Source organism: Vombatus ursinus, unplaced genomic scaffold (genome assembly GCF_900497805.2).
Source record: "Vombatus ursinus unplaced genomic scaffold, bare-nosed wombat genome assembly UNPS02014793.1, whole genome shotgun sequence".
NCBI classification, from domain to species: domain Eukaryota; kingdom Metazoa; phylum Chordata; class Mammalia; order Diprotodontia; family Vombatidae; genus Vombatus; species Vombatus ursinus.
The window spans coordinates 16,300,603-16,328,592 of record NW_020954571.1 but is presented as its reverse complement, the minus strand read 5'-3'; the positions used below and the strand labels follow the sequence as shown (position 1 = coordinate 16,328,592).

Below are 27,990 nucleotides of genomic sequence, written 5' to 3'. Positions count from 1 at the left end.
TGTTTGTCCAGTTTATAGTTTTAAAAAAGAAAAGAAATTTTAAGATCACCTAGATTTGACAATCAAGCTGAGGCTAGAATCCAATAATCTTACCTCGTAGTCCAGTGCTCTTTCTACTACACTAGACTGTCTCCATATTGAGTTCCAATCTAACCTTAGACACTTACCAGCCATGTGACCTGAGACAAGTCACTTAACCTCTACCTGCCTCAATTTCTTCATCTGCAAAATGAGAATAATAACACCTATAGCTCAGAGTTATCGTGAGGATCAAATGAGATAATATTTGTATAGTACTTTGCAAATATAGTAATATATGTGTATGTGTGTGTGTGTGTGTGTGTGTGTGTGTACGTATACTAGCTCTGGTTTTTGCTATCTCTACCCAAGCCCCCTCATCATTCATTCATTCAGTGAACAAACGTTCAAGATGAGAGAGGTGTAGCTAAACTACAATTCTGATAAAGAAGATCTGAACTGCATCGAACTGCAGGCTTAATAGGAGTCAATAGGGTGAAATGACAGTTAAAAAACTCCTGGCATCCAAACCTAAATTAAGAGAAACATAGCAGGGGCAGCTAGGTGGCTCAGTGGATTGAGCACTGGCCCTGGAGTCAGGAGGACCTGAGTGGCCTCAAACACTTGGCACTTGCTAGCTGTGTGATCCTGGGTAAGTCACTTAACCCTGATTGCCTTACAAAAAGAGAGAGAGACAGAGACAGAGACATAGCATCCAGAATGAGAGGAGCAGTCATCCCAACCTCCTCTGCCCTGGTCAGACTGGATCTGGAGTTGGGGACCCCATTCAAGACAACACCAAGAAAACTAGACCACATCCAGAGATGGGTGTTGAGGGGACTGAAGACTATCCCATAAGAAGTTCAGTCAAAGGAATTGGAGGCAGTTAGCCTGAAGAAGAGAAAGTTTAGAGGGGATCATAATAACTGACCGCAAGTACTGGAATGGACTCTGTTGAAGAGGGATTAATTAGATTTGGTTTGTTTGGTCCCAGACAAAAGAAGTAGAAGCAGTGGACAGAATTTGCAGAGAAATAGATTCAAGCTTGATAGATGATATGTGTATGTATGTGTGTAGAAATATACATGCATCTGCATGTGTGTGTATATGTACACATAGATGTATGTTTGTGTGTAAATATATCCATGTGTATATGTGTGTATGCATGTGTAAATTGTGCCTGTGTGCGTGTAAATTCCTAACAATTAGGGTTATTCAAAAGGACAATGAGCTGCCTCAGGAGGTAATGGGTTTCCCACTGGAGATCTTCAGGAGAAGGCTAGATAACCATCCACTGTAACAGGGATTACTGCTCAGGTGCAGATTGAACTTGAGGGCTTCTGAGGTCTCTTGAAACTCCGATTCTGTGATTTTTCTAAGCACCTGCTACAGGACTTTCTGTAGTACAGTGATACAAAGGAAAATGAGCCACAGGTCCTGCCTTCAAGGAGCTTACAATCCAATCTGGAGCGTTTTCTGTTAGGTGGCTGTAAACACAGATACGGATTAGAGTTGGGAAGGAGGGCTGGCCCAGAACATTTAGGAACCCTTGGCCAAATGGGGACTTCCAGAGAAAGTGCCATAAGGTTTACCTAACAAGAGCCCATGATCTCCTTGGGCCAGCTTGACTTGTGCCTCTGTAAATTGAGAGGTGCTTTCAGCAGAAGGGCCGATGATCATTTCTGTGTTCTCTTTTGCAGCATCAGTGACAATGAGCTATCCCAGTCTAGTATATATTGCTTGCTGACTTCAGCCAATGCCTGCAAGAATGTGGTGGAGCTAGATATCAGGTAATGTGGGCCCACTGGGGGAGACTACTCCAGCCCTCCCCATCCCACCCAATGGTCGGGAGTCTCTTTTTTCAGGTCAGGGTCAGGTCTACCAGACAGCCCCATCCAGTATGGTTAAAATGTTCCTTAGAGATGATCTCATCCAGCTACTCTCCTTGAATTTTAGTGGTGAGGAAATTTGTCCAAGGCCACATAGGCAGCAAGTATGAAAGCCTGGAGCTAACCCAAAGCCAGTGTGGTCCAGCAGAAAAGAATGGACTTGTTACTGGTTACCCAGGTGACCTTTGGCAGACCACTGAACCACTCTGAGCTTTATTTTCCTCATCTGTATAATGAGGGCAGGGGTAGATGAGGCAGCCTCTAAGTCTTCTTCCAGCTCGAGCTCTGTGATCCGGGTCCTCTCACTTCACATCTGTCGTCTTTGTTTTTCTGCTCGGCTTCTTCTTCCTCAGGCTCTGGGCCCCACATGGATTTGTTTGGGACAGCTTGTTGGTGTCAGGACAAGCCCCACATTATTCTTTTTTTTTTAATTTAAAAAAATTTTTTTATTAATTTATTTTGATTTATCAATAATCACTTCCACATGCTTTTGAGTTTAAAATTTTTCTCCCCCTTCCTCCCCATCACCCTCCCCAAGACGGTGCACAATCTGATATAGGCTATACATTTACATTCATATTAAACATATTTTCAAATTAGTGATGTTGTAAGTAGAAATTAAAACCAATAGGAGGAACCCTCAGAAAGAGGAAACAAAACTCAGCAGAAGAGAAAAAAATAACAATTCGGCTTCTATAGTTCTTTGGGTGTGGATAGCATTTTCCATCACAAGGCCTCTGGAGATGTCTTAGATCCTTGTATTGCCAGGAAGGGTTAAGTTTATCAATATTAGTCATCACACAATGTGGCTGTTATTGTGTACAATGTTCTCCTGATTCTGCTCACTTTACTCAGCATCAGACGATACAAGTCTTTCCTGGTTTTTCTGAAGTCAGCCTGTTCATCATTTCTTATAGCACAATAGTATTCCATCACATTCACATACCACAACTTGCTCAGCCATTCCCCAATTGATGGGCATCGTCTCTATTTCCAATTCTTTGCCACCACAAAAAGAGCTGCTATGAATATTTCTGTACACGTAAGTCCTTTTCCCATTTGTGTGATCTCTTTGGGATATGGCCCTAGAAGTGGTATTGCTGGGTCAAAGGGTATGCACATTTTTATAGCCCTTTGGGCATAGTTCCAAATTGCTCTCCAAAATGGTTGGATCATTTCACAACTCCACCAACAATGCATTAGTGTTCCAATTTTACCACATCCTCTTCAACATTTATCATTTTCCTGTTTTGTCATGTTGGCCATTCTGATAGGTGTGATGTGGTACCTCAGAGTTGTTTTGATTTGCATTTCTCTAATCAATAGTGATTTAGAGCATTTTTTCATGTGACTATAGATAGCTTTAATTTCTTCATCTGAGAACTGTCTGTTCATATCCTTTGATCACTTATCAATTGGGGAATGGCTTGTATTCTTATAAATTTGCCGTAATTCTCTATATATTTTAGAAATGAGGCCCTTATCAGAGAGACTGGTTGTAAAAATTCTTTTCCAGTTTTCTACCTTCCTTCTAATCTTAGTTGCATTGGCTTTGTTTGTGCAAAAACTTTTCAATTTAATGTAATCAAAATTATCTATTTTGCTTTTCATAATATTCTCTATCTCCTGTTTGGTCATGAATTCTTCTGTTCTCCATAGATCTGACAGGTAAACTATTCCTTGCTCTCTCAGTTTGCTTATAGTATCAGCCTTTATATCTAAATCATGTACCCATTTTGACTTTATTTTGGTATATGGTGTGAGATTTTGGTCTATGCCTAGTTTCTGCCATACTCTTTTCCAGTTTTCCCAGCAGTTTTTTTCAAAGAGTGGGTTCTTATCCCAGAAGCTGGGGTCTTTGGGTTTATCAAATAATATATTACTATAGTCATTGACTACTGTGTCTTGCATACTTAACCTATTCCACTGATCCACCACTCTATTTCTTAGCCAGTACCAAGCAGTTTTGATGATTGCTGCTTTATAATACAATTTAAAATCTGGAATGGCTAGGCCACCTTCCCCTGCATTTCTTTTCATTAGTTCTCTTGATATTCTGAACCTTTTGTTCTTCCAAATGAATCTTGTTATTATTTTTTTCTAACTCTATAAAATAATTTTTTGGTGGTTTGATTGGTATGGCACTGAATAAGTAAATTAGCTTAGGTAGAATTGTCGTTTTTATTATATTAGCTCGGCCTACCCATGAGCAACTGATGTTTTTCCAGTTATTTAGATCTGATTTTATTTGCGTGAAAAGTGTTTTGTAATTGTGTTCATAGAGTTCCTGGGTTTGTTTCGGGAGGTAGACTCCTAAATATTTTATAATGTCTGCAGCAAGTTTAAATGGAATTTCTCTTTCTATCTCTTGCTGTTGGGCTTTGTTGGTAATATATAGAAATGCTGATGATTTATGTGGGTTTATTTTATAGCCAGCAACTTTGCTAAAGTTGTTTTTTATTTCAAGTAGTTTTTCACTTGATTCTCTGGGATTCTCTAAGTATAACATCATGTCATCTGCAAAGAGTGATAGCTTTGTTTCTTCTTTGCCTATTCTAATGCCTTCAATGTCTTTTTCTTCTCTTATTGCTAAAGCTGTTTCCAGTATGATGTTGAATAATAGTGGTGATAATGGACATCCTTGTTTCACCCCCAATCTTATTGGAAATGCTTCTAACTTGTCCCCATTACATATTGTGCTTGCTGAAGGTTTTAGATAGATGGTGTTTATTATTTTAAGGAAGATTCCATTTATACCTATACTCTCTAGTGTTTTTAATAGGAATGGGAGTTGTATTTTGTCAAAAGCTTTTTCTGCATCTATTGAGATGATCATGTGGTTTCTGTTAGTTTTGGTGTTGATATGATGGATTATGCTGATAGTTTTCCTTATATTGAACCAGCCCTGCATTCCTGGTATAAATCCTACCTGGTCCCACATTATTCTTAGCACATAGCTTTCTACACAGAACCTGCTTTAAGCAGATGCAATGAAGTGTTTGAAAATCTAAATTCACGCAGTAGATAAATTAGAACATGATGTTTCGCAGCTCCTCTTGGGCATTCAGAGTAGGATTGTATTTGTAAAAATCTGGTTTTTTAGAAGCTCATTGGTTGTAGAGAGAGACAATCCATTTTGTCAAAACTTGTTTCAGACCATGAACAGTGACTATTTATAGTTAGGATAGAGAGACCAATAGCTGAGAAGATGTAATCCATAAAAGGTTGGGATACAGAGGAGAGTGGGAAACTCAACTTCTGAGGACTAAACCAAAGGAAATGCCTAAATACACGAGAGATCTTTTTAAATTTTTATTTATTTTTAAAAATACATATTATTGATGTCTCTTGTTTTCATATCATCCATATTTTCCACTGTATCAGTTCCTCTGAGAGCTATCCCTTATAGCAAAAAATAAAAAAGCCTAGCAGAACTAACCAACATGTTAGAAAAGATTGTTTTTATAATGTAATATGCCAAACTTATAATTGCCTACCTTAGTAATGAAGCAGGGGAAAATGTCTTTTTGTATGTCTTCTTTGGTGCTAAGCTTGGTCATTATAATATTATAACATTTAGTTTTTACTGTATGTTGTTTTTACGCACACGTGTGTGTGTGTGTGTGTGAAATGGTGGCCTTCTCTAGTGCAGGGTTAGGAGGGAGGGAAACAGTTCAAAACTTAAAATGCAACAAAAAAATTAAATTTAGTTTAAAAAAAAAAGAATCCTAGATTGTTGTAAGCAAACTAGCAGTCCTGGATGGAGTCGGGGAGATGACTTAAGATAATCCTTCCAGGTCCCTGCCAATCTTGAGGCTTTATGAAAGGCAGTGACTGAGTGGGTCTCCTATCCCCTCATTCATCTGCTTCCCTTTCTTTTGCAGCCTGAAGAACAAAACTGCCATCTTTAGATTTGCTGGGGATCAGGAGAACGATGAAGCCCAGCCCAGGTATGGCCCAAATGTTGTTTCAGGATCTGACTGCTGCTGTTCCTTTTTTGTTTGTTTATTTGTTTTTGAGTGCACTCTAGTTGTCTGTCTCTGTTCCTGTTTCCATCCCTGGAACAGGGCATATGGCATCAGAGGGTGCCTTCTAAGGGGTGTGTGGGTGTGGGTGTAGGGGTGTGTGTGTGCATGTGCTTGTGTGTGTATGTGCAAGTGTGTGTGTATGTACGTGTATTCATGCTTGTCTACCTTTGTATCATTCAGGGCTACTTCACTACTAGAGCAGAGTTCTCCCCCTATGACAGGGGGCTCAGCAAGTGAGACTGGGTGCTGTTGCCCTTCTAGGCGTCTAAAATCATCTTCAGCCTTGGCCATATCCTTTCACCCATAGCCCTCAGCAGCTGTAAGGCGAGTGGTTTTCCTGACTTCTCAGCTTTTAAAGAGAAATATTGGAAATCCGCACAGTAGATATGAAGCTCCTGACCTTGGCAATGGGGCACACATTTTGTTCAGAGTGAAGTAACTAAAGAAATATAACCACTTCTCTGGTTAGACATAACTCACTATTGTCTTTCAAGTCATAGTCAAGTTAGGGTTGCATCCCTTTGCTTGTCAAAAAGAGAAGGGGTTGGAGGAATAAACTGTGAGAGAGGCTACAGGGAGATGACCAGAGATTCCTAAAAGAAGAAAGAGTATCTTCTCTGCAAAGATCCTTTGTGTGTTTGGAGAACAGGAAAGACCCCAATTTGGATGAGGCATGTAATATGTGTAGGGAAATAGTAGGAGGTAAGCCTGGAAAGGAAGTTTGGAACTGGCTCATGGAGGGCCTCGAATTCCAGGCTGAAGAGTTTGTGTAGCTCATTTTCTGTGTGTGTCCTTTTAGAGCTACAGTTTCAAATACTCAGCTGTCCAGCAACAGCCCTGAACCGCCGTCCCCTTCTGCCAGGGTGATCAGGTAGGACTTTCGGATGGATGTGATGTTTCTAATCATTTATCCTTGTTTTAACAAATCTAGGGGGCAGGTGGGTCACTGGCCAGAAGAGAAATCCAGTTCCTCTTTAAAATTTCACTGAGAAATGGCAGTGGCAGCAGACACATCCCTCCAGCAGGGCTGCCACTCAGGTCAAACTCCCAGTTATGTCTGGGGCCCAAGCCATGGGTGCTATCTGCTCTAACTCTGAAATGGTCTGCAGAGCAAGGTTCTGCTCTGAGTTTCCAGGCCAAACACAACCTTTGCTGCCCTCTATAGGTGCTCCCTCCCCAGTCACTCTGGGTAACCTTAGAGGGATGGCCCCTTATTTCATCCATAGACCTCAGCAGCTGTAAGGCGAGTGGTTTTCCTGACTTCTCAGTTTTTAAAGAGAAATATTGGAAATCCGCACAGTAGATATGAAGCTCCTGACCTCGGCCATGGGGCACACATTTTGTTCAGAGTGAAGTAACTAAAGAAATATGACCACTTCTCTGGTTAGACATAACTCACTATTGTCTTTCAAGTCATAGTCAAGTTAGGGTTGCATCCCTTTGCTTGTCAAAAAGAGAAGGGGTTGGAGGAATAAACTGTGAGAGAGGCTACAGGGAGATAACCAGAGATGCCTAAAATTCCATCATTCATTCTACAGTTTTCTTTCCCAGAACATGGAACCAGTTCAGTTCATTGCTACCATGTATGGGTCTGAAGGGCTGGAGAGCATTGCTACTGCTTTTGGTGGAAGAGAGAGATATGGGGGTGGGGATTGCCTTCCTGTTTGCTGTGAGGAAACCAGAGCCCCAAGGGACAGAGTTGGAATCCATCCTCCCTTGTCCCGGAGCTCTTGGCTCTGCCCCTGGACCTTCTGTGCTTTGGGACTTAGTTTTGCTGGACTATTCATATTTAAAGGTTTTGTGTTTTCTTTTTCTTTTTTAATAGAAGGGGGGGAAGCTGGGAGAGAGAAAGAAACTAGGGATAGTTCCCTCCCTCAAAAAAACTAAGGTCCTCTGTGCCTGTCTCCCTGGTTCATTTCCTTGTCTCCTTGTTTCTCTTTCATTATTTTTCTCTATGACTACCTCTCTCTGAATATCGGTGTCCCTCGTTATATCTTTCTCTTGATCTCTCTCTATTGCTTCACCCCTTTCCCCTTTGTCTCTTAAAGTGGGGAGTTAGAAACCTGCGATTTTGTCTCTGTTCTGTGCAGACTGAGACACTGCGGTTTTCAGTCCAGGGACCTTGAGAAGCTGTGTCGGGAGCTGGGCAGCTGCAGCCATCTTGAGTGAGTGTGTTTATCTGTGCCAGGCCACAACCTCTCCAGGGCCAGGAAGATTCATAGCACTAATGGCAGGCCTGCTAAGTTGAGGAGCAGAAGCTACCATGCACCTTTGGGCTCTCTTTCTCATGGATTGCTGATTTTTTTAAGTCACCCAATCCTAAGGCAGCTTACTCAGGGCCTGAGGGGCTCCCCCTACATACCATGAAATCTTGCCTCAGCTACCCCATCCATGATGAGCCAAAGCCTCTGTCCCCTTTAGTCTCCTATCAGACTACTGCCAAAACTGGATAGTCTTAGTATAAGAGATCGAACAACCTGGGCACTAAATCCAACTATGCCACTAGTAGCCAGTGTGACATCAGACAAGTTACTTAACCTCAAGAAGTCTCAGTTTCTTCAACTGTTAAATGGAGATAATAATTCCAATTCTGGCTACTTCCTAAGACCAAATAAGATAATGTTTCTGAATGTGCTTTCGGGGGTTAAAAGGGCTAGGCAGATGTGAAGGATTGCTATTAATAAACTCCTCTGCCAGTCAGGAAGGGGAAATGATGAGCATTTTCTCAGCACCTTTCCCCCACTCTCCTTCCCCAGTCACTGGCATCATCTCCCTAATATCTGTGGTGTTACTTGTGCAAGGGTTGGCCATGGGCCATGGACCATTGGCAAGAGTGGCTAACCAAGCAGAAAAGTGGGCAGAAGACTGAGGTTTTCTTTTCAAGATTCAGACCCAGACTTAAGAAACATTGAACCTAGCAAGATATGGAATTTAAGTATGAGCAATGTTCCCTAGAGATGGGCTTTAGGAACTGGGACAAAGGGAAATTCCCTGCCCTTTTGCTTCTATTCCCGTATAAAAGTCTTTATTCAGAAAAAAAAAAAAAACCTTTCCTTTTGATTTACCCATCTCCTCCCAGCTTATCCAATAACCATTTGGGCAACAAAGGCATTGAGAAACTGACTCACCTCCTCCCTGGCCTGAGATCCCTGCAGTTCCTGATGTAAGTGATGGGGCTAGATTGTAGTACTTGGTGGGTTGGGAATGTTTTGCTGCAGCATGAGGCAGGGAGCTAAGCTATCTTGAGTTCAGATTCTGGCTTTGCAGCAGACTTCTCTGCTCAGAATCCATAAGGGGTGGCGTTGAATCCCCTTAGGAAGCCTCTCTGTCATTCTTTGCTTTAAGTCACAGATAAAGCCTTATAATTAAGAGACCTGATTTTGGGTCTGTTATCTTATTAACTGTGTGATCTTGAACAAGTTACTTTGCTAAACCTCCATTTTCTCATTTGTCAAGTGGGGATAATAATACTTGTACAGCCTGCCTTCCAGGGTTTTTGTGTGGACTAAATGAGATTAATATATATAAAAAACTTTATAACTGTAAAGCATATTTGAATATGATCTATTGCTTCTTCCTCCATAGATAGATAGATAGATAGATATGGATTTGTAGATATATAGATATAGAAAGGAGAAGAGGAAGAGATAAAGGGGGAGAAAAAGAGAAAGGGATCCCAACTTGTGATTTCGGTGGAATATAGAATTATTCTCAGTATAGAAACTCTCTCCATCAATGCAAATCAGCAACCCATTTGTAATTAATAGTGTTAAAGCATTTCCGGGGGGGCGGGGTCACTGAGAGGCTAAGTATTTAGCTACAGTCAAGCTAGGGTCACACAGCTAGTATGTGTATCAGATGCAAGCTAAACTCTAGTCTTCTTGACTCTATGGCTGGACCTCTACCTACTACATCATTCTGCCTTTTACTATATTGTTGATTTATACTATTTTCATCTTCCACTACAATGTACATTAATCTATATTAGGTATATTATATATAATTATAGTATTAGTCTATGAAGGTTTTATGAGAAAACATAGAGAGACACAGCAAAGGATGTGGTCGGGTTTCAGTCTGCTTCAGCAGAGGGAGTTACGCAGTGATGACGTCTTGGATCCATTGAAGGGTCAAAGAGACTGGGCTAACATTGATGTCCAACCAGTCTAACCAGCTTCAGTTGGTTGATGTGATTGGATACAGTGGCTAAATCTCTATAATAAGGTGCTGGGTTATAGTGGATCTTGGGCTCATTGATTTAAAATGGAAGAATGCTTAGAGATATGAGTGGCTTCCTCTCTGGAGAAGGTTCTTTCTTGCTGTTAAATCCCGACAATCAGTCAATAAACATTTATTAAGCACTTACTGTGTGCCACACACCATGCTAAGCACTGAGGATTCAAAGAAAAGCAAAAAACATGCAGTGTCTGCTTTCAGGGAGCTCCCAGTTTAATGAGGAAGACAACGTACAAAAAACTGTTCGAACAAGATAGATATAGGATGAATCAGGAGTAATCAATAGGGGGGTGACATCAGTATTTAAGGGGGACAAGGAAAAGGCTTCTTACCAAAGGTGAAATTTTAGCTAGGACTTGAAGGAAGCCAGAAAAGACAGGGGCAGAGATGAAGAGGGAGAATATTCCAGACATGGAGAGTAACCAGTGAAAATGCCTGGAATCTAGAGATGCAATGGCTTGTGTGAGGAACTGTCTTGTGATGAGGGAAGTTCTCACTACCTGTGAGAAGTTACCAGGTATGAAAATGGCAATGGGGAGGGAGAATTCCTCAGAAGAAGCATTTTGATGTAATGGAAAAAGCACTGTTCTGGTAGTCTAGAAATCTGGATTCTTTTATATGGCTCTACTACCGACTTACTTCGTGATGGTAGACAAGTTACTCCACTTCTTTGGTCTGCAGTTTGGCCATCTTTAAAACTGGTCCTAGAGAACAGATCAGGAAAGTCACCTTCATCCTTTCAATAGAGAGTTGCTTGACTGCAAGTACAGAATGCCACCTACCATGCTAGATACTGTCACTGGGTTAGGTGGTTTTGCTTAATTTTTTTCTCTCTTTCAATGAAGAGCTTATTGAGTGAAGGGGAGAAGTCATATATCTATCTCTAAATGGCTGTGATATCAAAAAATAAAGATGTTAGCAAAACTTTTTATTTTAAAGAAGCAACAAGGAAATAAGTCAGTTGGTCTAAATGATTTCAAAGGCCCTTTTTACTCTGACAGTCAATGAGGTTTTTTCCTCTAACCTCTAAAAAAGTCTTGCTCTGAAATATACCAACAATGTGCCTTTTGGTCATGGGCAGGCCTGATTTAATGGTCCCCTTCCCATATTTCTTCAGCTTGAATGAGAATAGAGCATCCTTGAAAGCTGTGTTCTGCTTAGCGTCAACTTTCTCTGACCTGGAGTGGATCCATGAGGTAGACATCAGGTGAGTTTGGCTCTCTGTCTCCTCCCAGATCCCCTGTATTTGGGATCTTTTGATGAAGGTAATCCTAGGAGGACAGCAGAGGAATTCAAATTCCGCAGATATCATACAGGACAGAATTTGATCAATTCTCACTTATTCATTTTGTGGATTTTCTATGCCTGGATGCACACTATTCATGTGAAAAAATGGAGATTTGGTTCATATTTAGTAAAGGGTATTAGCAGGGTGATGGGCACCATCTTAATGTATATGATAGTTTGGTCACTAAAAAGTAGAGAAAATGGCATGGTATAATGTAACCAGAGGACCTGGATTCTCATTTCAGTGTGACACAGTGTCACACCTTCCTGTGTGACCTTGGTCATGTCACTTCGCCCACTTGGTCTCAGTTTCATCAAAAGATCCCTTCCATTTCTAGATTCCAGAGTTTACATTGTTTTGGTTTTCCCTAACTATCAACCAAATATAAATTACAAAGTGTAATTGCTGTCCTACTTCCATTTTTAGGGGACAATTTTTAGCTGTCTGAGGGGAAGAGTTCTCTGGCCTTTCCAAGAGCCCCTCTTCTCCATCTGTTTTTGTTTGTGTGTCTCTTTTCTATTCTTAGGTTCTATTTTGTATTATAGTTTTAAGTTGATATGTCACATGTTTTATACCTGCCACCCAACTCCACAAAATGCAAAGATGAAGTCTTATCTAAACTTAACATTTCTCCCGATGCCAAGTACAGTGCTTTGCACACAGTGGGTACTTAAGTAATGTTTACTTTAATTGAATTCTAGCTTGGGAAGACAACAGTCCATCTCTGTGAGATGCATTGGGAGAGCCAGGTAAGAGGAAAGGTCATCACCACTGACTCCACCCCCAGGCAGACATTCTCTCTCTCTCTCTCTCTCTCTCTCTCTCACACACACACACACACACACACACACACACACACGCACACACACACACTGGATCAATAGATTGGCCCATGGTGCCCACTCTGCTAGCACAGGTAGTAAGAAATTTTGTCAACTGAGATGCCTAAAAGCAGACATTTCTGAAATTCTAACATGGCTGATGTCCAGTAAAGTAATCATGAATGCTGCCAGAGTTCACCACAACCTGGAATTGTCAGAGTATCTTTATGTACTCTTCTGCTGGGGGAAGGAGGGCTATAGTGCCTGGGAGGAGAACAGTTAGGTTTCTGTCTCATGGGACTTTGCCAAACAGTGGTGATTAACATGTATAAGTTCATTACCCATTCACATTCTGATTATAACTTCTTCTAGCATGTCAGAAGCAGAGAGCAATGAGGTCACTGAAAAACTTCATTATCTTTGCTGCAAACTGCAAATAGTAACTTTTGTTTGCTTTAGAAGACTTAGGGAGGGAGTGCAAGGATACTTTAAAATAAAAAGTAAACCCACCTGAAGCCAGCTACAACTCTTTGCCAGAATATCTGAGGAATGAACATATCCCAATTCTCTTGGCACACACTATACAAAAAAGTGTTTATTGTACTTGCCTGATATGCCCAGAGTTTGACACAGATACATGTCCAAGAATGGGAAATGGCATTGAGATCTGGGGAAACAGAGCTACCTCTTTTCTAGGAATGGGTCTATGTAAGGCCAGATGTAGACCTTCAGAAATCCAGAAAAGATAGGGGATTGGCCATGGGGCAACTCTAGCACGGGGAAATGATGCAGACACCAAAAGTCTTGGCTGGTACAGAGAAAGGAGCTGCTGCTGATTGCCCTCCCAGGGGCTGTAGGGACTGGCCAGATGTGAGAGGACAACTGCTGGCTCTGTCCCTATACTGCCTAGCTGAATGACCTTGAGCAAGTCTCTTCCCATGTCTGAACCCCTGTTTGCCCACCTGTAAAATGAGCAGATTGAACTAGATGACTCTGGGGTCCCTTCCAGCTCTAACATTCCATGTCCACGTTCTAGCTCTGACATACTATAGTTCTTACGTAGTTGGCTAGTAACTAGACAGGGTTTCTTATAAAGTGTTTTCCTCTCTCCAAGGGAACAAAGTACCTGTGGACAATGGGCAAAGCGGAAGACTCAGCAGGAATCCCTAGAGTGGGATGCACACTTCCCCAAGAGCTTTTGGTACAGACTTTCTCCCTCTCCCCAGCTTCTCCCTTTGTTGAAAGAGACTCAAAGGGGGCCCAGAAACCTCTTATACTCCAAGTGCAGCTTTGCTCAGTAGACCTGAAAAGGCAGTTATGTGACACAATGGATGGAATGCTGGACTTAGAGTCAGGGAGACCTGGGTTCAAATCCTACCTCAGATGTTGATTAGCTCTGTGATCCTGGAAAAGTCACTTAACCTGTCAGCCTGTTTCCTTATTGGGGTGGATTTGATGGTCTCCAAGATCCTTTTCATTTCTAAATTGATGAACCCATGATAAGTAGAGGTCTTTCCAGAAGATAGGAAATTTTGGGGGGTGGGTTTGAAAGAGAAATGTTTGCAAAGTAACAAAATGCACCCAATGGGAGGAGCCTGTCAGGGTGAGCACAGCAGTGAAATGAAGCAACAGAGAGTAGCTGGGACAACAGCTGGAACCACTTCAGGCCCTGATTCTGCTGTTCTCACTTCAGTCTCAGAGAGTGTCAAATGGACCCCCCAAACTTAAAAAAACTGCTCCGGATTCTGAAGATGTGCCAAGGACTGCTGGAGATCAAGTGAGTAAAAGAATAAATGCCTTCCTCAGGTTCACTTTATCCTGCCATTCTCCTGGTGGTGCAAAGTGGTCTTGCCACTTGGCTAGTCCCACAGGTTTTGGGGGGCCAAGGAAGTAGCTGCTGAACTGCAATGGATTTAACACTATCCTACAGACATCATGGCCAACACAATCCCTCTAACCACTTTCTCTAAGCCTCCTAATTCAAAATCTTATGCTGAGAAGGGATGCTTGGATGAATGATGGTCCAGCCCCTTTCAGGCTTTGCTTGACTCAGCCTTTCCTCCTCTTGGAAGATGCTGTGAGTGATCATATTGTCTTCCCACCAACAAAAGGTTTGCTGGGAGTGCTAACTTGTGGGAAGCCATCCACACAGGACCAAACAAATCAATCAACTAGCAAACATCAATAAAGCACCTCTTATGTTCCAGGTTATGTGCTAGGCATGTTATAAGTGCTGGGGATAGAAAGACAGAAATGAAGTCATTGCCTTCAAGAAGCTTATATCTAACAGGGGAGAAAACACAAATGTATTTCAATAAGTATATATAGGAAGTATACAAAATGCATACAGAGTAGCTTGGGAGGAAGGGCACTAACAGCTGTGGAGGTCTGGAAGTCTTCATGTAGAAGGTGATTGGTACTTAAGGTGAGTCTTCAAGGAAATCAGGGATTCTAAGAAGCAAAGGTGAAGGGGGAAGTCAAGGAATGGGGGACAGCCTAGACAAAACACCAAGGTAGGGAGATGTCACGTGTGAGGAACAAGTCACCCATGGCAGAAGTACAAAAGAGATGATGTTTGTCTTTAGCGGACTTCTGAGAGCCCAGTGTCCTAACATTGAACATTTCCACCCGGGGCCACACTGTGCCCTCCCCACCCCCTTTCCCTCAGTGATGTCTCCTAGAGCCTATTCTCTTTGGTCAATGCTCTGGCCCATTCCACAATGAAGAAAAATTTGTCCTATAGATTCTACTTTAAGATCCTGCTAAGCCAATCTTGTCAGAGAATGTTAATAGATTTAATGGGTTACCCCTCCCAAGCAACATATTTCCATTCTGAGAAAGGCCTTCAAAACTAGAGTCCATAGGACACAGTGGGAGGAATTATAGGTCCTATGAAAAGTCAACAGGTAAGATAATTTTGGGCAAGGAGAGGGCTGTTTGGTGCCTCTCTGATTATACCAGATCAGAGAACATTTAGCTTTGGGCCAGCCTCTTCACTCTGATCCTATCCCAGCAGTAGAGGAAAAGAGAGAGGTAATCCACTGGCCAGGAACCCTGTTTAACTAAGATTTCTCCAAGCACCTTCTCAGGGAAACCACAAAGCACAAAGAGCTGCCATACTACCATTCCCTAGACACACCTGCAACCCCACCCAGGCTGTTACAGTGAGGATTCCCGTTATGGTATGAGTAAAACACTGAGCTGCTAGGTGGTACAGTGGATAGAGTGCTGGACCTAGAGTCAGAAAGACTCATCTTCATGAATTCAAATCTGTTCTCAGTCACTTACTAGCTGTGTGACCTTGGACAAGTCATTTGACCCTGTTTGCCTCAGTTTCCTCATACGTAAAATGAGCTGGAGAAGGAAATGGCAAACCACTTCAGTATCTTTGCCAAGAAAACTCCAAATGGGGTCAAGAAGAGTCAGACTTCATTGAAATGACTGAGCAATAACACAAAATTTCCTCTTTGGTCTGCGAAAACACCTGTTGAAAGAGACTCAGATAAAAACAGACATGTGCTGATTACCCCACAAGCTTGGAGGTTGGAGAGCCATGGTCTTTGCCCTGGCCACCAATTAATCTGTCTCATCATAATAATTACTCCAAAAGTAATTATTCTGTCCACTAAAGAGAAGGTATGGGAAAGAGAAACTTTTCTACCTTAGATTGGTCTCTTTCTGTCTCCCTGCTTCATATAAATAAATAAATAAGTACATAACATTTATTAAGCACTTACTATATGCAAAGCACTGGGCTAAGTTCTGGGAATATGAATAAAAAAGTAAAGCAGTCCCTGCTCTCAAGGAATTCACATTCTAATGGGGGAAGACTACTCTTATGCAGGGGTTCAGTTGCAAGTCAGTTGGATAGGTCCCATGGCCCTTGGGAGGAACAGCAAGGCATATAATAATGACTCTTCTCTAATGTCATTTCCACTGGAGATATAGCTAAAATATCTCTATCTATCTATCTATCTATCTATCTATCTATCTATCTATCTATCTATCTGTATCAACTTCTGATGTTGAACCATTTTACAGTGCCAAAGATTTTGGTGGCAAGAACTTTCTATTCTGGGTCTTCAACAGATGTGACTGTTCCACCTGCAGGAGCAATTGCTAGGCCACATCTCAGAAGTTGAAAGCATTGATGTTACCAAGGCTCTTGGGTTCAGGGTCCTGGGCTACCTCTATCACTGTTTGAGAAAAGATAGTGGTCAAGGTGGTAGTGGTGGCCTGACCTGCCTGGCACATAGGCATATTCTGAGTGGCTACTTTCTTCATCACACTCAGGCCACTCTGGAATTTAGCCATGGCTTTTCTTGGCAGTATATCTCCATTCACATTTTGCAAATTAGGTTCCTGGAATCTTATTTCCTTTTGAATTTAGATTGTTGATAAACACTCTCTGCAGGCCATAGATTCTTCCTCAAGGCCCAATTCCCTAACTGTCTTATATTTACCCCTTATGCTCCTTAAAAGAACAGTCTTGGTTGATTGGTTTGTTTTGAATACACATAAGTGCTGTCCTTCACAGTGATTTCCTTGAAAGTTTCAATATTTATCCTAAAAGTGTTCATTTCTCAGAGCAGTCTGGGAACCCCTCATTGAAAATTGTCTTCTTAGGATCACAGATTTGCAGCTGGAAGGGTCCTTGCAGGGTCTTCTGAAGTCCTAAGAGGTTAAATGCCTTGACTAAAGTCTTCAGAAGCAGCTGATGAATTAGACAAAGCTAATGTGTTTATCATCCCACTTAATTTTTCAGCCAAGAACTTTACCTTCTTGGGTGCCTTACTTTATTCACCAGACATGGCCCTCATTGACTTTTTTCCCTTTCAAAAAAGAAAAATCAAAACCACCCTCAAATGATGAAGATTTGCTGTAGTGAGGTGTAAAGTTGCAGAGAGAGAAATTTAGGTTCATTGTAAAGGAAAACTTCTTATCAGTTAGGTCTATTCAAAGGTGGATTAGGCTGTCTTGGGAAGTAGTGAGTTCCCTTCCTTGGAGGTCTTCAAGTACATGTTGTATGATTACTTGTTGAAGGGAGGATAGAGGGGATTCTTGTTTAGTGACAGGTTAGACTGGAGGGCCTGTGAGATCCCTTCCAACTCTAATATTCTGTGATTTCTGATACTGAGATTCAAATTAGGGTAACTGAAGGCCTGTAGAAGTTCTCAAAGAGACCTCTGGAAAGGATCAAATAGGAGCTAAGCACATCTGACTGAGGGAGAATCTTTCATCTCACTTCCTTTCTACATCCTCCACCTAGTGGCTAAGATCATCTATCCTATGGCAAGAAACGGTCTGACCATATCATCCCTCTGCGCAAACACCTTCGATGGCTATCCCATTGCCAGTGCATCTCAGACAAAATGCACACTCGGCCTAGAATTTAAGGCATTCTGCAATCTGGCTGCCACCTATCTTTCCAGTTTTATTTGATACTGTCTCCTTCATGAACTCTGTGTTCCAGTCAAACTAAACTGATGATTGTTTTCTGTCTCCCATTTGTATGAATTCACAAAAGCTGTCCTCTTTGTCTGGAATACTCCATACCTTCATCTCTTCCTTCCAGAAACTTTGTCTTCCTTCAAGTGTCAGCTTAGGTATCAGCTTAGGCTCTCTATAAAGCTTCAAGTGTCGGCTTAGGCTCCCTATAAAGCTTTCCCTGATCCCCCTTTCCTCCTCTCCTTCTTGTTGCTTATGTTCTCTTTCCTCAGTTTAACATTATCATATTTGTGTGTGTGAGTGTGTTGAGTCCTCAGAGTAATACAAGTTCCTCAAAGACAAGGACCATTTTTAATCTTTATATCTTCAGCACCTAGGACAGTTAATACTTGGTAAATGTTGAACTGAGTTCTCCAGGTGTAACAATACACTAGTCATGCCACCTCCCTTGCCTTCTTGCGTCAAACACAGTCCTTCATTTTGGTCGTCTTCATAATGTGACTGCTGCTAAATTTTTCCCTCCACAGATTCTCACATGTTACCATGAATGATCAGAGCATTGAGATGCTACTCGACCACTTATCCCAGCTTCACAATCTGAACTTGTTACTGTAAGTTTTTTAGACCTTTCTTTTCACTGATTCCATGGAACCTTTCTGGGCAAAGACATATGACATACCATCTCTTTAATAATTCCTAGTTTCAGCCCTGGAGTCAGGAGGACCTGAGTTCAAATGCGGCCTCAGACACTTGATATTTACTAGCTGTATGACCTTGGGCAAGTCACTTAACACCCCCCCAAAAAAAATCCTAGTTTCAAGAGGTAGAACTAAGGGACCTTATATTTTCATTCTGGTTCTACCACTTGCTTGCTTTATTACTGTGGGGAAATAATTTTCCCTTTCTGGGCCTAAATTTCCTTATCTTTAAAATATAGATGATTATCCTTGTCCTGCTTCCTTCACAAGGTTGTTGGGAGGAATCAAATGAGAAAATGAATGTAAAAGGGTTTTGGAACTTACAAAGGGCTGTACAAATGTGAGGTATCATTGTCACTATCATTTCTGAGGTCATTGGGAAACCAAATTAAATATAGAGTGTGGTACTTGGAACAGAAAAGACCTGGGGAATGGGGACTTCCAAATGCAGTAAAGGTCACAATCAGGCATGTACAAGGAAAGTGTTTCTGAGCAGTGGCCTAATTTGTATTTATAACTCTGTTTTCAATTTCAGATTGGATTTATTCAAATGGAAAGATTTATTTTAAATGTTTTCTGCAGGGAGGAGAGATGGGCATAATGTTAGAGGAAAAAATATGCATAGAACCTATCCCCCAAAAAAGCCAGCTGATCTGGAAAAATATGACAGGAAATTAAACTATTATGATAATGACAAAAATAATAACAATCCTCTAGATTTCTATAGAGTCTTTCTTTCTGAGAATCCTAAAGAGCTATCACATTTCTAACTCCTTTAAATCAAATATACTCTCTGGCAGAAAAGGGGAAGGTCTGGCTAACTCAACAGGCCAGAGGTCAAGGACACTTTCTTTGTCCCTGGGTGGACTAATTAGCTTCACTCCATCCCGTGAGCACAGGCTATACCCTTAACCCTAGTTGACCTTTTCACAAATGGGAAATCAGCCAAAAGAATGTGAGTGGATAATAAGAACTTTGACTCTGAAATTAAAGGACCTAGTTCAAATCCTGTCTCTGGTGATTACCATCTGTATAACCTTCAGTGAGCTACCTAATCTCCCTTGGCCTGAGTTTCTTCATTTATAAAATAAGAAGGTTGCCTTTAGATGTAGGAACTAATGATATAGTAGATTGTCATTAGAAAGTAATGCAAGAATAATTATCCTTATTTGGTAGATGAGGAAACTGAGGCTCAGAGAATATTATACATTATCTCTTGGTATTCATGACAATTCTTTTTTTCAAATGTGTAATCATGTAAAATATTTCCACACTAGTCATGCTGTGAAAGAAGAAACATAACAAAAGGGAAAAGCCACACCAAAAACAAAAAACAAAAAAAAAGTGAAAATATCTACTTCGATCTGCATTTAGACTCCATAGTTCTTTTGTTGGATGTGGATAGCATTTTCCATCGTGAGTCTTTTGGAATTATCTTGGATCATTCTATTGCTGAGATGAGCTAAGTTAGTCATAGTTGATCATCACACAATATTCCTGTTACTATGCACAATATTCTCCTGTTCTGCTCACTTCACTCAGCATCAATTCATATAAGTCTTTCCAGGTTTTTCTGAAATCCACCTGCTCATCATTTCTTATGGCATAATGGTATTTGATTACATTCATATATCACAACTTGTTTAGTCATTCCCCAATTGATGGGCATTCCCTCAATTTCCAATTCTTTTCCACCACATAAAGAGCTGCTACAAATATTTTTGCACATGTAGGTCCTTTTCCCTTTTTTATGATCTCTTTGGGATGCAGACCTAGTAGTGGTATTGCTGGGTCAAAGGATATGCACAGTTTTATTACCCTTTGGGCATGGTTCCAAATTGCTCTCAAGAATGGTTGGATCAGTTCACAATTCCACTAACAATGCATTAGCGTCCCAATTTTCCCACATCTTCTCCAGCATTTTTCATTTTCCTTTTCTTTCATATTAGCCACTCTGATATGTGTGAGGTAGTACCTCAGGGTTGTTTTAATTTGCATTTCTCTAATCAATAGTGATTTAGAGCATTTTTTCATATGACTGTAGATGGCTTTAATTTCTTCATTTGAAAACTACCTGTTTTTATCTTTTGGCCATTTATGAATTGGGGAGTGACATGCTTTCTTATAAATTTGGCTCAATTCTCTATCTATCTGAGAAATGAGACCTTTATCAGAGGTACTTACTGTAAAAAATTTTTTTTCTCAACTTTCTACTTTCCTTCTAATCTTGGTTGCATTGGTTTTGTTTTGTGCAAAGTTTTTTTTTAAATTTAATATAATCAAAATTATCCATTTTACATTTCATAATGCTCTCTGTGTCTTGTTTGGTTATAAATTCTTTCCTTGTCTGTAGATCTGAAAGGTAAACTATTGCTTGCTCTCCTAATTTGTTTATGGCATCACTCTTTATGTGTAAATCATGTACCTATTTTGACCTTATCTTGATATACAGTGTAAGATATTGGTCTATACCTAATTTTTGTCATACTGTTTTCCAGTTTTCCCAGTAGTTTTTATAAAATAGTGAGTTCTTGTCCCAGAATCTTGGATCTTTGGGTTTATCAAACACTAGATTACTATGGTCATTTACTACCGAGTATTGTGTACCTGGTCTATTCCACTGATCACTACTCTATTTCTTAACCAGTACCAGATTGTTTTGATGATTACTACTTTATAAGATAGTTTGAAGTCTGGTATTGCTAGGCCATCTTCCTCAGGAAACTTCTTGTTCCCAGAGTCTCCGCACCAGTGGTGAGTAAAGTCAGTACTACCACCTTCAGATGTGAAAGATGCCACATTACAACTAAGATGAGGAGACTGCTGGGCTTTGTCTGACTTTCTTCTTAGTGATTGATTTCCCTTTGTTTTCATCCCCCACAGACTCAGCCAGACCACTTTGTCTCTAAATAGCATCTTCTTGCTGACCAGTGCCATTAGCCTATGTGAACAAATTCAAAAGGTGGAAGTCAGGTATGTGATCATCCTACCTAGACATATCCCATGAGAGTAACAAGTCGTCTGAGATGAGAGTAGGTTTGAGCGTTTCATGTGCCACTCACCTAAATCACGGTCCCCTTGTAGGCCTAAGAGACAACATGGGACCTGCTCTGCGAACCCTTTCTTCAAGATGAGAAAATATCTATCTGGACCCTGAGTCCCTGATTCTCCACTCCTGTGCTTAGTCCCTTGAGATGATTGTTTCTACCCCAGTGGGCATCCTGAGATCTAGCTTTGGCAAGGAGAGCTACAGGAAGAGTCCTGATCTGTGTTTAAATATATTTCAGGTCCCAGAATTATGTCTGTCTGTACTTTACTCCTGGCAAGAGGAAAGGAGTGTCCTGTAGGTAAGACAGCCCTGATTTGCCCATCAGTGCTACTGTCCTGAGGATAACGACTGGTGGCCTAGCTAGTGCCCAACTTTATTAGGACCGGGAGTCCAAATATCCAGCACAGGATGATTGGCTATCAAGGGAATAGAATATGCTATTGATCGTGAAATAATAATGCCAACCATAATGCAGGAAGGTTAAGTCTCCATCAGTAGGGACAGATTTGCATCAAACCATCCAAATTTCCTCTTCCAAGCCACCCCCTTGGGACCAAGGGTTTGCATTTGTGAGATGGTTGGCCTGGATTAGGAGCATAGTTTATGATTTTGGAATAGCCAAGCTACTGGGTGAGCCACTTAGGGACCACACCCACAACTTTGGTCACTTTAACACCAACCTATGATCCTCTGAGCTAACCCATTCTGTTCCTTAAAGAGACTGTGGGGCCTCACCAGAGTCATGGGTTGATGGTCCCTGCTATATATTTTTATCCCTTAGGAACCTTCAGCCATCCTAATAATCCTTCCCTGAAGACTTGTGAGGCTAATTTAAACTGCCAAGGAGAGTTTAGGCTCACAGTCAGGAGTTTCCCAAAGATTTTTGATGTGGTGCCCATATTGCTGTTCTAAGACAGCATCCTCAAGCAGCTAGGTGGCGCCATGGATGGAATGCAGGACCTGGAATCAATCAGGAAGACCTAAGTTCAAATGTGGCCTCAGATGCTTCCTACCTGTATGACTCTGGGCAAGCCACCTAACCACTCTCTGCTTCAGTCTCCTTATCTGTGAAACTGGGGATAATAATATCACCTACCTCCCAGGGTTGTTGTGAGGATCAAATGAAAAGTATTTATAAAGTGCTTTACAAACTATGAAATACTACGCAAATGCTACCTTTGCAATTGTTTTTGTTGTTACTGTTGCTGCTGCTGCTGCTATTGTTAATCATTATTAGCTGGATGGAGCAACCTGAGAGAGGAGTAATACACCTGTGGGTACAGAAGGCAGGGGTCAAGGCTGTGGACTTTCCTGCTGCTTGTAGATATCTCCTGTCTGTCCTTCCTTTCACAGGCTCACAGATTGTTGCATCAGCCAAGTGGATATGGAGCAGCTGTGCCATATACTAGGGCGGTGCAAAGATCTGGGTCACCTTGAGTAAGTTGGAGCTGGGGAAAAATTAAGCTATAGATGAGTATACAAAGTAGCTGTCCTAGGTGCTAGAGGGACAAAGATAAAAACAATCCTAGCCCTTGAGGAACTTAATCTACTAAGAAGATACAATAGATATACACATAAGTATTGTAGGAGGCAAATTGAGGAAGGAGGGAGCATGAGCAATTTGAGGGGAGAGGGTTCAGAGAAAGCTTTATGGAAGAGATGACACTTGAGCTGAGCCTTGAAGGTGGACAAGGATTCTGGGAAGTAGAGAGGAGGCAGTGGTACATTCTACACATGGCAGCTTGTGTGAATGGACAAAGGTAGAAGATAAAAGTACTGAGAGAGTTTCTCTGGACATTCTCATCATGGGTCTGCTTTGGGAATCATCTGGGCTTGGCCTTCTCCCACACAGCACTCTGGGACATTACCTGTTCATTTTGTTTCCTCTTCTCTTCTTCTAGAGTATAAGCCCCTGGAAGGCAAGTCTATATCTAGTCAGTTTTCTGTAACTCCTAAGGGTTGTGTTCTTTCTGTGTGTTCATTAAAGCAGAGGGATAAGGATGCTGATGGTGTGATGGTGATAATAGCCATCAACAGATGGTCGGTAACTTAGTCTTGTTCCATTTTGTGCAGTCTGTCAGGAAACTTGCTGGGTGACGAAGGGCTCAAATATCTTCTGAAGCATTTACCTCAGATGAATCTCTCTGGCTCACTCAAGTAAGAAAGCAACTATCCTATGGGATTGGGGAGCAAATAGGCGAGAGCAAAAGAAAACCATCAATGGAAGGCATTTATTGGGCGATCTTTAGATGAGAACCCCAAGGTTTTTTGACCAAGAATTTAACTCAAGACAAGGAATTAAAGAGAACAAAAAAAATATCTGGTATAAAGAAGGGAAGGATATAAAGATAAGCATCGATCTGGTATCCCTTCAGAAAGAATTGAGGTCCTTCCTATCCCTTCCTATCCTATCCTATTCCTCTCACTCACTGTGTAAAAAAGAATCCTTGCTAGATACTGGGGAAACAAGACATTGGCCAGAGCTGAAAGTCTCATTCCTGCTATTCATCCTATCCAAATAGTCCCTCTGTTGTGAACTTGACTGCATGTGATCATGGATAACAAGGGAAGGGATCATTAAAATTCATAAATAATCCAGACATCTCACTTCAGCCTACATCACTTCTTGCCTTGAGTTATGTCCCTAGCAGTGAGGCTGGAGTTGTAGTTAGCCACCTACACTTTTCATGTGAGTCCCCTTGATTTCAAGCCATGTATTTATGTTGTGGCTAGCAAATGTTGAAGAGGGGAAGGCAATGATCTGTAGTCAATAAATAGTAGTTCTTTTTTTCAAAAGCTTACTGGCCCCTTTGGGGATTGAACCTAAGATCTTGTCCTCATTAACATTATGTTTCCACTCAGCAAGCTAATTAACTCCTAGCAAACTGATAGTGATCTCATCCCAATGGAAGTTCAGCCCTCTCCTTTCCTGAATGTGGGTGGTGTTTTGGGGCACAGAGGTGATGCAAAGGCACACAACTGGATGCACAATTTTGTGGAGGCTAGAGTGCTGGATTTAGAGCTGGGAAGATCTAGGTTCAAATCCTACCTTTAACACTTACTAGCTATGTGTTCATGGGCAAGTAATTTAGCCTCTTGGACCCTCAGTTTTCTCATCTGTAAAATGGGGGTAATACCTGTAGTATATTTCTCATGTGATTGTTGTAGGGCTCAAATGAGATTATGCATATAAAGTACTTTACAAACTTTAAAGCACTATATAAATGCCAGTTATTATTATTATGATGGCCATGACAGACGAGGAGGAGGTAAGGGAATGGCATTCTTGATTCCCAAGAATCCTGCAGTGGCTGGAGGGAAGGACAGATGGGAAGTTCTCCTTGGATGTATTCCTTACAGTAGCATCCAAGGGTCTCAACCACACAGCCCCAGTCCCTTCTCCCCTCCTTCCTACTGCAGTCTAAGCCGTAATAACATCTCTCAGGAGGGTGCTCTACTCTGCTCCACCATTGCTCTCTCCACCTGCACACAGGCCCATGAAGTCTCGGTCAGGTGAGTGACTCACCCTCCAACTTCACTTTTCCCACTATTAGAGCTTGGGGGTCTCCTTTGTATAGGGGGGAAAGGAAAGATCAACACCTACTCACCTCACTATCCCAAAGTGTTTTGGGCACTGACATTTTTGGAGTGCAGTGGGAAGACCATTGGACTGGGAGCTCTAGTTTTGGCTCTGATATTTACTTGCTATGTGACCTTAGATAAGTACTTTCCCATCTTTGGACTTCAGTTTTTCCACATATACAATGATACGGTAGAACTAGATGATATCAAAGATCTGAAGTCCTGTGCTCGACCTTGATGCTACCATCCCAATCCCTTGTTTCCTGTGATCAGGGCTCATCAGGGACTGTTTCTATCCTATGTTCACTCACTTCTCTCTATGCAGCCTGGATCCAGAGCAGAAGTTTCTGATACAGTTCACAGAGCACCAAGAGCCCAGAAAGATCCTGAGGTAATGCCAGATTGAGGTGGGCAGAGAGGAGAAGGGGAATTAGAACCCTCTCCTTTGCTGGTTAGTCCTTCTCCTCTCCACCAACCATATCTCTCTTCCCTCAAAATCCTGACAACATAGTATAATGAAGAGAGCACTGAATTTAGAGCCAGAGGAGCTGGATTCAAACCCCAGTTCTGCTATCTAGGTGATCTTAGGCAGTTCCCTTTCCCTTTCTGGGCCTCAGTTTCTTCCTCTGTAAAATGAGAGAGTTAGATTCCACAACCCCCCCCCATGACTTCAAGGTCCCCACTAGTTCCAAATCTATGATTCTGTTTCTTCTTTTAGGAAACCTTTCCAGCCTGTTACTCTCTAGTGTGGACCATCTATTTCATTGTCCTTTGTTGCTTCAGCCCTTATGTGTACCTCAAATCATTTTCATTTCAGCTTTTTAAAAAAAAGTTTTATTAATGTGTTTTGTTTTCACATTTCATCCAATTATAAATTATTCACACTTCATGAGAGCTGTCTTATAACAAAGTAAAACAGTTGAGTAAAACTAATAATACCATAGTAACCTTATCTGGAAACACATACAACATCTCACATCTGTAAGCAAGCCCCCCCCCCAATTAAAAAAATAATTAGCAGAAATGTATTTCTCTATTCCCACTTCCCCACCCATTGGGAAGGAAAGGAAAACAAATTTCTTCTAACAAATATGCACAGACAAAAATTCCATCAATGGTTGTGTATAAAAGTATGTGTGTCTTTTTTTTTTTAAATATGTATGTCTTATTCTACACCCTAAATCCATCACCTCTCTGTAATGGCATTTTCTGGCACCATGAACAGTCATCATATTGAACATAGTAGGCTTAGCTTTTTGATGTGTTTGTCTTGTCAGTGTTTCAATGTCTCTTCCGTTAGATCAGGAGTTTTTAGCCCTTTTTATGCCATGGATCCTTTAGCAGTCTGGTGAAGTCTAAGATGCCCTCCTCAGAGTCATGTTTTTAAGTGCATAAACCACAGAAAATGGCAAAGGAAGCCAATTACATTGAAATATGCTTATCAAAATTGTGCAGCTAGGTGGCACAGTGGTTAGAGCACCAGCCCTGAAGTCAGGAGGACCTGAGTTCAAATCTGGCCTCAGACCAAACATTTGACACTTACTAGCTGTGTGACCTTGGGCAAGTCACTTAACCCCAATTGTCTAAAAAAAAAAAAAAGTTTTGAAAGACAAGTTCACAGACCTCAAATTAGGAATCTCTTCATTCACCAAGGCCAAGGACCGATTGTTTTCCTGCCTTCTTCAGTCCCATCCCCAACACCAATTCAAGTCTTTGCCCACAGTGAGCTTTCCATCCAGTGTTGAGCTAACAGTTGGAACTTAAACCCTCAGCTCATTGTCAGACTGCAGATTCAGTCCCTCTGATAAGCCTGACCATGACCTCTCTGCCTTTTCCCCTCTCAGGCTGAGCAGATTCAACTTCCAGCAAGAGCACATCAGGAGGCTGGCCACCCTGGTGGGGCAAGTGCCAAAGCTGACTGATCTCATGTAAGCAACCAAGACCAGTGCCTTGGGCAGAGCAAGGGGAAATGGGGGTGGGGAAGAGGGAAGGAGGAGCTCCCAGTCAGGAAGCTTCCACCTGCTCCAAACCCATCAGTGATGTCTTAAAGGCATGGGCTCTGTCTTGTTTCATATTTGTTTTATTAGTAACTCATTCTGGACCCAAAAACAATAGGCATTGAATAAATATTGTCGAAATGAGTTGGATTTATGCCAGACCATAGGGCATGCCTGGCAATGTGGTGTAGAAGGAAGAACTCTGAACTGGGAGTCAGGACCCTTGAGCACTAGTCCAGGCTCTGCTGCTGCATTCTGGGGATCAGAAGATTTAGAAATGGAAGCGAACTTGGAAATCACCTAGTCCACATCCCTTACTTTACAGAGGAGGAAGAGAAGGCAGGCAGAATGATACACAAGCTGAATCCCAGATTCTCTGTCCCTGTGAGCCTGGTCCACTGAGAGGATTGTTCCCCAGAAGACATCCTGAGGTCTGGCCCTGGCACAGGTTACCCAAAAGGGTGCTGGATTTGGAATCAGAGAATCTTAGTTTGTATCTTGGCTCTGCTACTTACTAGCTGTGTGACCTCGGACAAATCACCCAACCTCTCTGAGCCTCGGTTTCCTCATCGGCAAAATGAAGAAGTTGGACGAAATGACCTTTAATGTCTGTTTAAGCTCTAAGTCTATGATTCCATGAAGTCCAGAAAGGGAAGGGGACTTGCCTGTAGTCACAGAGGTAATAAGGAGCAGAGCTGGGATTCAAACCAGCACCCTTTCTAGAACTCCACACCACCTTCCTAAAGGTTCATACACTCATTTCAATGCCACCACAGAATGGTGGTTGCAGTCCATGGTTCCAGCTACCATCCACCTACTTATAGTATCAGCTGAGCAACTGATATCTTTAGGTCTCCATAGACTGTACCATCATCAGCTAAAGGGTTCAACCCCAGAATTGAACTCTAATGGTTCTACCACTAAGTGAAAAACCAG

General features: G+C 41.6%; 1 protein-coding gene across 8 annotated transcripts in view; it reads left to right on the top strand.

Moving 5' to 3' along the window:
* The window catches only part of NLRC5 (NLR family CARD domain containing 5), a 100,354-nt gene that overhangs the window by 51,606 nt on the left and 20,758 nt on the right, over nucleotides 1-27,990 (top strand). For 7 of the 8 annotated variants that reach the window (XM_027869471.1, XM_027869473.1, XM_027869472.1 and 4 more), the window contains 17 exons: nucleotides 1,719-1,808; nucleotides 5,792-5,857; nucleotides 6,735-6,806; nucleotides 8,026-8,100; nucleotides 9,015-9,098; nucleotides 11,289-11,378; nucleotides 12,161-12,208; nucleotides 13,395-13,481; nucleotides 13,974-14,057; nucleotides 18,256-18,339; nucleotides 21,310-21,399; nucleotides 21,714-21,773; nucleotides 22,829-22,912; nucleotides 23,549-23,632; nucleotides 24,896-24,988; nucleotides 25,383-25,448; nucleotides 26,902-26,985. In XM_027869471.1, coding sequence (XP_027725272.1) covers nucleotides 1,719-1,808; nucleotides 5,792-5,857; nucleotides 6,735-6,806; nucleotides 8,026-8,100; nucleotides 9,015-9,098; nucleotides 11,289-11,378; nucleotides 12,161-12,208; nucleotides 13,395-13,481; nucleotides 13,974-14,057; nucleotides 18,256-18,339; nucleotides 21,310-21,399; nucleotides 21,714-21,773; nucleotides 22,829-22,912; nucleotides 23,549-23,632; nucleotides 24,896-24,988; nucleotides 25,383-25,448; nucleotides 26,902-26,985 — 1,341 coding nt within the window. The remainder of the gene's footprint in view (nucleotides 1-1,718; nucleotides 1,809-5,791; nucleotides 5,858-6,734; nucleotides 6,807-8,025; nucleotides 8,101-9,014; nucleotides 9,099-11,288; nucleotides 11,379-12,160; nucleotides 12,209-13,394; nucleotides 13,482-13,973; nucleotides 14,058-18,255; nucleotides 18,340-21,309; nucleotides 21,400-21,713; nucleotides 21,774-22,828; nucleotides 22,913-23,548; nucleotides 23,633-24,895; nucleotides 24,989-25,382; nucleotides 25,449-26,901; nucleotides 26,986-27,990) is intronic. The other variant, XM_027869474.1, reaches the window with a different exon arrangement.